The sequence below is a fragment of the Tinamus guttatus genome, unplaced genomic scaffold (assembly GCF_059628265.1).
Source record: "Tinamus guttatus ecotype Peru unplaced genomic scaffold, ASM5962826v1 Tinamus_guttatus_pri_ptg000287l, whole genome shotgun sequence".
Classification (NCBI taxonomy): domain Eukaryota; kingdom Metazoa; phylum Chordata; class Aves; order Tinamiformes; family Tinamidae; genus Tinamus; species Tinamus guttatus.
In genome coordinates this window covers 1,128,031-1,138,639 of record NW_028288821.1, presented here as the reverse complement: position 1 = coordinate 1,138,639, position 10,609 = coordinate 1,128,031, and the positions used below count along the sequence as shown (strand labels likewise).

General features: G+C 40.8%; 1 protein-coding gene across 1 annotated transcript in view; it reads right to left on the bottom strand.

The window, feature by feature from the left end:
- Positions 1–7,881: 7,881 nt before the first annotated feature.
- NRK (Nik related kinase) overlaps positions 7,882–10,609 on the bottom strand; it is an 85,241-nt gene continuing 82,513 nt past the window's right edge. Inside the window, exons 30-31 of the mRNA XM_088527434.1 lie at positions 9,038–9,177; positions 7,882–8,273 (exon numbers count right to left, since the gene is read on the bottom strand). Of these exons, the coding sequence (XP_088383560.1) occupies positions 8,190–8,273; positions 9,038–9,177 (224 nt within the window). The 3' untranslated portion in view covers positions 7,882–8,189. The remainder of the gene's footprint in view (positions 8,274–9,037; positions 9,178–10,609) is intronic.

Here is a 10,609-nt window from a genome sequence, read left to right as displayed (position 1 = left end):
GAAGGCGCTCGGCGAGCGGGAGGGCGGCGGGGCTCGGCGGCCGCGGCCTCCTGCTCCGCCGCCGCCTGTCACGGCGCGCCGAGCCGAGGCGCCGCCATGGCGCGCGGGGCGGGGCTGCTGCGCGCGCGCCGCGGCCGTTCAAACCGCCCAACGGTCGCGGGGGAGGGGCCGGCGGCGCCGGTGGCGGGAGGCGGCGGCCGCGGGGGGCGTCGCCCGCCCGAGCGTCTCCTCGCGCCGCCCCGCTGTCCCCGCGGGCGGCCGCCTGCGCTCGGCGTGTCCTCCCGGAGCGCTTCCGCACGTCATCTCCCACGGGGGCTGTTTATCTTTGCTGGGCGAACAAGTCACGGCCTTCGCGCCTCACGGGCTCTGAGTGGGCTCTGCGTTCCCCAGATCATCCCAAGGACCATTTGCTGCACCTGCTTCTCCTTCAGTTCTTCCCGCAACTTGACTAATAATCACTCGTTCCTGCATCCGTAGCAGGGTGAACACATCCCTAGTTGTAGTGGAAACGTCTCAGTGCTACCTCCTAAAGTTAAAGTTGAGTTAATCCTTTTCTCTTTTTTTTTTTCCTTTTTTTTCCCCACATTTGCAGCACGTTCATAGTCGTAATCCTCCTGCTTTAGAAAAATTCACTCATGTCTTTCTCTGTTTGTTGGTCCTAACAACATGTTAGGGGAAGTTCTTACTCTTGGTCCCTAGGTGTGTGACCTTTCACCAGTTACTGTTCAATTTCAGCCCACCACGACTCCAGCTCTCAGGATGGTCCTGTTCTCCTCTGTGATATCACAGTCTTTTACGGCATTAACGGAAATTCGGGAATTAAGGACTTTGCATTTAGTCCTCCTTGCCTCTTGCTTGAAGTGGTCCCGATTTTAATATCCCTTCATTATTTGGCTCTTTTTGGTGCCATGTATAAATGATTGGAGTTTTTATTTTTGAAAATAAAATTTTTGATTTTTTTTTGACTCTTTTTGAAATGTAACAGGCTATGAAGCAGTGGTACAGCGTGAGGAGAGAAAGGTGAAGCTAAAAGGATAAGAAGAGGAAGAAGAAAAGCTGTTTCTTCTATTTTTAGTGTTGCTGGTCCTTTGAAAATGTGACAGACCAAAGCTGGGCAGCAGTTTAGCACTGCTTCAAATGCTGGGCCAGAAGCAGCTCTCGGGGCTCACAGTTGGGATTGGTTGTGTTCTCAGTCCACTGCCTTTGAGATTCCGGAAACTTCGCCTTAGGAAACTGGAAAACTTGTTGCTTGCACCCTTTAAAACAGACTGGAGAATTAGAAGCTGTGGCATAGGAACAAGCCTGTATTGGCCTTTGGGCTGGAATGCTTGGGTTTATGTAATAATGCAGTCCTTAGAGAGAACGTTTGAAACAGTTCTGTTTATGTTGGAGCCAGGGTGTGGCATGAAATTTGATTTTTTTTTTTTTTTTGGTGTATACATGATCTGTTGTTTGGACTGATAAAATTGCACTTACGATTAAGAAAGGAATAAAATCCAAACACTTTTTAATTAATGTTGTATAGGATTAATGTTTCACATTATGTACAAGCCTTACCCGGGGGGGTTGTGGCTTAGACTTTTTTGACCTATGAAAATGAGTCATCAGTTACAGTGAGGTAGCTCCTTCTATGCACTTATTCCTGTTATCTTCTTGCTCACCAGCAGAGGTCTAGCTAACATACCAATTTAAAAACTGAAGCAGAATAAGTATCTTTCTGCTCTACAAAATTATCAGCGCAGGAAGAATCTGCCCTTGCACTAAGTTTCATTTAGGGACAGCGTGTTTTTATGACCAACTCTGTCAGTTCCTCTTGCTGTGGTTACTTTGCCACACAGGACCAAGGGAATAACATCCATAGCCGTATTAGAAATTGAAATGAACTTCTCTGGAAGTGCTTGGATTGGAGAATCATTAATGGTGGGTGATGATTCGTGACTACTGACTATGTGAGAATCACGAGTGCGTCATGTTGAACCTGTTCCAGCAGAGCATAAAAAGAAAGTCATTAAAGACAATATGATTATTCACACACTTAAGATCAAGCATGTACTTAAATGATGAACTGTATCAGTGTCTGCCTCTGTGGGATCAATACATAGGCTGAAATCATCAGCAATATTTAGGAGCCAGTGCTCTTAGTTCATGTACACAATGGGCTTTGAACCACCCTGCCAGTTAGCTGCGAGGAGCAGTCTGCGTTTATTATATATTGAGGAAAATACCCCATTTCAGGTGTCAGAGAAACAAAAGGCACAAAATAATACCATGTTCTCTAGGTTAAAAAAAAAACACAGTTTGCTTTTGCACAAAATTACACATTTTTGCCACAAAAAGTTTTGGGGGGACAAAAAATAAAATAACCCTTCCAGTATGTTTCACTGTTACCTCCTTGGTGCTTTTATCAACGCAGCCTTGAAACTAACAGGAAGCGATTAAACATTGCTAAAAAAAAAGACTTGGGGTGATTACCCTACACATCCTCTCGCCCTTTCAGCAGCAGTAGGCACAGGGAAGAGCAGTTTAAGAAAGGGATGGACTATCAGCAGATCAGCAGGAACATTGCTAGTGCTTTTGTTACGTGGAAGTTTGATGTATTCCGCAGGTTTTAGGATCTATAGAAAAGCCTTTTTACAGAGATTGCAGGTTTGCTCATGTTTCATTCAACTTAAATACAGTTGTCTAAATACGGACCTGAATTTGTAAGCTACCCTTTATGATGGTCGGTGGAGAAACAATCTCACCCAGAACAATTTGGTACCATGGAACAAACTACTTCAAAAAAAAAAAATTCAATTTCACTTGAGCTCCAGTGGCGAAAGTAAATACAAAATGCCTAGTTGGGGAGGTGTACAAGGTAACTTGCATTGTGTGTATATAGATCTAGCTGACCACCCAGCTGTAACCACATTTATTGCTAGTTTTTCACTGGGCCCGGAACTGCAGCTGTAGGAAAAGTCACACTCAAGGACCAGGACATCGAGGCTGTAGCAGCCTGATCTGCTAGATCTGGGGAGACAGCTTAATGCATGGTTAAACTGAATATTGCTTTTTAAATTTATAACGTAGCCAAAACCAGAAGTTTTAAATGGGGATTCCTTTTCATTGGAATGACAAAAGGTACAAAGTCCAGTAGACCAGCCTGCCAACCAATTTCCAAGTTCTGGTTCCTGAATTTTTGTACTACTGTTTTTTTTTTTTTCCTCTTCACAGAAAAGCCTCCGTGCTTGTCTATGTGTCTATTTTTGGTGAAGGAAGAAGTTTGCTTTTCTCTAAAAAAAAAAGAAAAAAAAAAAAGACTTATAGTAGTGGACACAGAAGACGGAAACTGTGCAAAATATGACAGTGCTAAAAGCAAGGGGAAAAACACGTTCTTCGGAAAATCAGCACTTCTCACTGCATGTATTATTGCCTTTTACTGAGGTAACCCCTATCTACAGGTAAGGGCAATCTGAAAATAGTAAATCCTTAATCATCACCTACATGTCTTTTCACACACATAGGGGCAGGTACAAGATTTTTCCATGCTGGTGCTAGAAAACATCATCTCAGTTGTTGTTAATGTTGTGAAAAAACTGTTATCATCATCTCCAACTCCACTAGTCATGCATGGAAAAATTACGGTATTTTTTATTTACAGAAGAGTGCAGGATGACAAAGCCAGAAATCAGCATTTTTGTTGCTGTACTTGCTAAATTGTGGCTGATTTTGCGGGAGGTAAGCAGATAAAAATCCAGAAAAAAGGCTTCTTCGCACAAACAAAACTGAACTGGAACGAAAGCTCTGTATGTTTAACGAGGAGACACTCCGTTGAGGTCCCGGGGTGGAAGAATCCAAGTATGCGGTGCTGCTGAAGCTCAGAAATAACTTCTAATGGAAATAACAATGATTCTCTAAAGAAGCTGATCTACTCAGCCAAGCAACCATCTTATCCTTTAAACTTCCGATACGGATCCCATTCCAAACATTGCGCACTGGAAACTCTTCCTCTTAGGCTGGAAGAGATGGATAAAACCTTGCGGAAGGAGACACCTTCATTAAACATACAGGTATCATAGAAATCTTGCTTCACGCCCTCACCCTAACTCCAGCACTGATTTCAGTGTTTAATTTTCTAACTTGGGCTCTCAGAGGGTACCGTTACAATGTGTTCCATGCAGCCGTACACGTGACACGCTGCAAAGCCAACCCAGTGAGCACACTTGAGCAAAAGCGCAAGGGCTGAGCTGGCACGGAGCCCAATACACACAAAAAAGGCAGTGGCTGCAGTGGCTGCAGTGCCGCTACCTGCCAGGTGCCACCGCGCTCGAGCGTCACTGCCCCCGTCGGTGCCGTTGCTGCCGTCGGTGCCAAGCGCACGGACACACAGAAACTCACTCATCAGTAGCACACAGCACAGCACAGGCTGCCACCCTCACTAGCATCGCTCACACCGTCACCTCCACATCTTTATCTGCTGCAAGGAAACACACTCGTTTCAGTTTTATAGGTGAACAGAATAGGCCAGATGTTCCCCTGGGCAGGCTGAGGCAGCTTAAAAAACAAAATTTGCTATGATTTTTACAGTAGGCTTATACCAATACAACAGAGCTTTACAAGATATTCGGTTTTGTTTTCAGATTATTTTTTATTACTGTTTCAAATGTACAATCTGGACATTAGAGAATAATAAAAAAAATACATGATGTACAGTACATATCTTGCATTGTTCCCAGTTTTGAAAGTCACATGTCTAGGTTTAGGCTGCAAAATAGAGTTCTCCATTCCTAAATGAGAATGGTCCCATACAATACTTCATTAATATAAAACTAGCATAGACTTGTCTGGTCAAATATCACTACCTGAATTTGGATACTGCATATATCAATCCTTAAAATTCTCATCTTCTCCACTTACAATATTTATTGGCATCAAAGTGACTTCAGAACAAAAAACACCCATTTCAGCTGTTCACAACTTGCTTTTAAAAGTTAGCAAAAGGATACAGCTATGGAAACTCCTCACAATAAAAAGAAAAAATGTATATATTTTTGCATAGTTAGACTTATGGCATTAACAACTTGGGTCACTGGGTTTTTTTTTTTCCTCTCCAGCCTTTGAACTTTTGCTTTGCACTTTTAACAGTTATTCGGAACTCTCATTCAGTGTTCAGACCATCAGTTCCTCCAAATACCTTCCTGTCTCTTTGGTCGCTTTCCTCTCCTTAGCATCTCTTGTTTTTTTTTTCCCCCGCACCTATAATAAGGCAGTTCTAGACATCTCCTTCTCCCCCTTTGGCTACTCTCCTCTTCACCTTCTTCAGCTTCTCCCTTCTCATCAGTCATTTCCTTTCTCTCCAATTACTTTTCTCAACTTCTCTGAGCTCTTTCTCATCTTCAGCCATTCTAGTTTTCGCTTGATGGGCTTATACAAACATTCTTTTTCTTGCTGCACCATTATTACTTGGAATCCCACCTCTAAAGCATTTACCTCTATGGGCCTGATTGTGTAAATATGAAAACACAGATGTAACCCAAACCAAATGGCTCCGACAATTTTACACAGGGAAAAAAAAAAAAAGCCATGAAGAGCCTTGAATTATAATGTGAAAAAATCTTAAGGGAGCAGAATGAGAGATTAAATTCTTAATGCAATAATGCACGTTCCCTCTCTAAACTGTTTTTTTTTTCCTGGTATACAGCTGAACAGCTTTACAGTTTTAACTTACTCCTACATTTTTTTTCCTGGTATAATAATATACATTTAAAAAGTTTAATTACATTTGCTTCCTTAATTGCTTGGCATGGGCTATTCCAAGTGCCCATGTCCTCTACTAACTCCTCCAAAGTGGTGCCTAGGATCAGGAAAAAGCTGCCACCCATCTGTGGGCATCAAAAATCAGAGGGGAAGGGAAAATTCATGTGCCTCCCATGTAATGCAGAGACAGCTATGAGAAGCACACTTAAAAATACTATATGGCAGCATGGATCACTGATTGCTTGCAGCAAAAGCAGTTTTGAAAACATGCTTTGTACACCCATGGGGTACACAATGAGCGTTGTCTTTTTCTTCACAGTCTCTCATATTTTTTACTTTAAGTTCAAAGCTAATAAACTATATTTTGCTAATAATCCAAAATACGTTTTGTCTGTATTTCTTTAAGTGTGTGTTTTTTTGTTGTTGTTTTTTTGGTGACAGATGGACCCAACAGGCTCCATGTTCAGTAGCATAGGAATCCAGGCAGGAATACTACTAAATAGAGACCTGCTGATTGGATGCAGCTCTTCCTGGACATTGTACACCACTCAGATCTTAAGTCTGTGCACAAGGTGATTACTTGTGTGCATTAAAATCCCCTCTGAGTGTGCAACTACAACATATTTTTATTTAGCATGTCCTTAGGCTTGTATTTTTTCTAAGTTAAAACATTTAAGAGGAAAATACTTCATAAAAAACACTACACAATTGTAGATAAAGTCATGAAAAGTGCTAAGTTAGAAACTTTGGAAAGTGCAGTCTTCCATGTAGCCAAAGAACATGGCAACAGCATTGGCATCTCCGGGCTGCCCTGCAGCACTTGAGGTGCCACCACTGGGAGTGAAAACGGTGCTTACTCCCCAGCTGGGTTCATTCCTTGATTTCCCTGCTGAAGAACACAGTTCTGGAGAAGAATACCAGTTCTGGAGCTGATGCTTTCGATCCGAGCATGTGTCAGTCACAACACATCTACTAACACTAACTTAACTTGACATACTGTACAAAAGAGCTACCAGTTCTAACGACTTTAATTTCACCCCTTCGTAGTCAATTTTGAATCATCATCCTTGAGGTAGACGACCAGATATTCCAATACACTTTCCCTGCACCTTTCAGCATCACATATTTCAAGTAAAATAACCATTTTCGAACACTGTAGTTAATGATTTCACTTTTGCATACAGTGTCATCCATATTGTATAACGTCTGGAATGAGTTCTTTTGTATTGCTTTTTATTCGATGCTTTACATTTTCAAAGCACTCTGAAAACATCAGCTGATGATTGCATTAAACCCTACAATTTAATACTAGAAGGTTTATATAGTTTTATGGCCAAGTCACAAGCCCCTGAGAACAGTTTTATGGCAGAAACACTGGCACTAATACCACTGGTGGATGCAGCTTTGTTTAGATGTAATTAGCATACAAAGCACCTGAAATTATTTATATTTTCTATTTATTATATATCAACTCTTTGGATATTTTTATAACTAAGAATACACTTGTTAATCTTGATATCAATTTTGGAAACATTTACACACAAATACATGAAGACTTCAGCCTTAAAGAGCAAGAAGGGAGGAAAAGGGTGCCTGATCCTGCACCCTCATACACAAGGATAGTGCCTTTAAATCAACTCACATGAATATAGGTCACTTGTTCGAGTAAAAATTTAAAGGTTTGGGTCCATAATGCATTTATGCATAAATGATTCTGACAAACTACTATTTAAACTATTTTTACAAATACATTCTACAGTAACTGTGTCTAAAGGCTGAGACATCCAGCCCTGAGAAACACAAAACCTGTCCCCTGTATTTTGTAAAATCGGTCGCCTGGGACACACGTCTAGAGCAACTGCTTTTCCAGCTCTGACATGAGAGGCACCCATTCTGCCTAGCACAAGATACAATCCCTCAGTGTCCAAATCTGCATTAGCTCCCTCTTCACCAATTAGAAGCCTGGGACAAATATGTTTTGCTGAAACAGTAATCATTTTGTTAAAATGTAAATCAAGACAAAACAAATTCAAAATAAAGCAGATTCCAATTTGTCACCCAATAGATTTGTTTTATATCTATGTACACTGTTGTCATCCAAAAAAAGTCTTCAGTTCAAGCTAGCTGTATTACACTGTAGAAAACAGAAAAAGGTACACTTTTCATAGCAGAGGACTTGGTTATATTGACTACATTCTTCATTACAGTTGCTCTTTGCTAACACCGTGAATACCATCTTTGTTTGCAACACATTTTAGAAAATGGAACTAAACATGTTTGCAATAATTTGACAGGAAAATGGAATTCTTTCCAAACTGAAAGGATATGAATTTTGATAAGTTAATAATGTCAGGATTCTTGTAGGTAAAAAGTGCAAATTCGTCTGTATTACCTCCAAGCCTTTTACACTGCTAGCTAGAGGGAATTCAAAGTATCCTTCATTTTGATGTGATTTACCAGTTGAATAGAACATTTTGACCGAGAGTCATAAAGTAAATTTGACTGCTGCCTCCTGACTGTACAGATGCAAAGAATACCTTGAAAAGAAAAAGAACGAAAAAAAAGCTGTCAGTTTACATTTATGAGAATATTTTTACCCATATAGGAAATCTGAGAGAACAGTACTGTCTGAAATATAGTGATATATAGATTCCAATTCAATTTTAATTCCATGAGAAACTTTTTAAAAGCAAAACAGTGCTTTTACTACAACTATGATATATTTCTAGTATATTCCTGTTTCCTATTTGGAAGGGCAAGAGAACACATTTTAAACAACTAAACAGCTCTGGGGGCAAATTTTCTAAATATAACAGCGGGACTAAACAGATTTCAGAAAACATTTATCAAGCACTGCCATGCCATATGCAAGAAATCATACTTGATTATCTATACTCCAGTGCTTGTGGTATCTCAACTGTTAGAGTGTTTTCTTTTCCTCGATGGCTGCTCCAAATTGCACATAGTTTTGGTAGCCACGGAGGGGCAGTTTTATAGTTGGGCATTATGGGGATCCAGCAGCTCGGCAGCCCATTACGGTGGATCTCCTGCGCTGCAGCCCGGCCGGCTCGCGGGGAACCTGTAGGGCCGGTGCTACAGGAGCTGGGAAGAGCTTTGCCAAAATGCAGGGCATCTTTAGGGAGGGGTTTGTGGGGTCTGCGTTTGCTCTGGAAGGGAAACTTACACTAATGTAAGAAACAGCTAATTTAAACGCAAAGTTAAAAAAAATTAAACGGTCTTAGTTTCTTTATCAAGTAGGACTCATTTTTGCTAAACCACCACTCTGCAGTGATATCTGTACCTTGTCATTTCTTTCACACAGAAATTTTAGCTTCTGTGCTTTCTTGTGCATGAATACTCCTTCCAGATTGCCCGTTTCCACAGAGCGTAGCTCGATTGCCTTCTCTCCCCAGCCCATGACCTGATTTGACTGAAGATAAGCTGAAAGAAAACAAAACAAAAACCAAAAAAAAAACAACCCAAAAAAAAATCAGAATTTAAAAAGTTAAAAAATGCCACTAGTATATTTGCCTGCTACTATTAGTAAATTAGAATCCAAATGCAACCAGTCATTTTAGGGAGTCCAGTATACAGTGGGAATCTCCAAAGCCTGTTTCAAAGAGAATCATGCACAACACATTTGCTAATACATTTTAAATGGTTAAATCTTAGCCTCCAAAACTGAGCATGAAATAAAGAGAATATACCAATGTGATCTAAAGCAGGAACTGTGGCTTTTTTTCCCTGAAGGTGTTAGCACCAGCAGCCAGAACTATGGGGCTACTCTAGCTATTCTATAGGTTCTGGAATTTAGCAACACTAAAAACTTCTCTGCTTTTGAGTTACTTCTTGAGCATTTTTGAGTCCAATGACCCCGCTGTTCTTTCTCCACTATGGAGGACGGAAGGCAAGGAGCAGCAAGTTCTGTGTAACTAAAGCAAGATACGTTTACTCCACACTAACACCCTCCCCTCCTCTTTAGTTCACTGCAGAGGTTAGAACCTCCATTTTGGGGATTCTAAATTTCAAACTGTGTGTACTATGGATGTGAAAAAACGAGTTCTGTAGGGCTGTGGCAAGTAGCTTTGTGTATTGTAGCTCTTTAACAGCTAAAAGATTCTTGACTCTTATGTCAAGACATGTGAAGCATTTCCATTAACCCCAATGAAGTCTTCTGACCTGATGTCAGTATAAATTAGATAACGATATATTCTATATTATTTTTAACATGTACATAAAGTTTTGGAAAACGTAACTACTTTCAGTTTCCCAGAATTATTTTTGGCTCTATGCATATTTTAACGTATTTTCATATAATATAGTATTATATATAACACAATATATAATAACTTTTTAAAACTTTTTAAAACATATGTGTGTGTGTATATATATATATAAATGACAGACTTAATCCACTCATAATCCTCTTATCTTTCTAACTGTGTGAAATCTGCACTCAAGTTGCCAGTATCCCTGCCTGCATCAGCCGATCCATGCCTTTGGCAGGTTTCCATCCGATAGTATCCTTGAAGCTCTTCGCTTAATCAGGCTCTCTTGCAGCCTCTAGGTCATCCAGGATAAGAAGCCTCGGATGACCGGGCAAGCCACTACTGCCGCATTCAGGTGAGACGACCCCCAAAGCTGTGTGCAGTGGGAATATAATAACGGAAGAGGTATCAAGTTCATCACTTACGTTCTGCTAGCAGGCCCCAGAACTTGTCAGCTGTACCTCCATCTGCCTACTTCAGTATAACTAACAACCCAACCCAAAAGCATGTGAGAGGCTGCTTGTTTACATGCTTTCTGCTGGTTACTGGTGAAAAGCTGCTCCGGAGATCTGAATAGTTAAGAATCATGGGGATCTGAGCAGGCA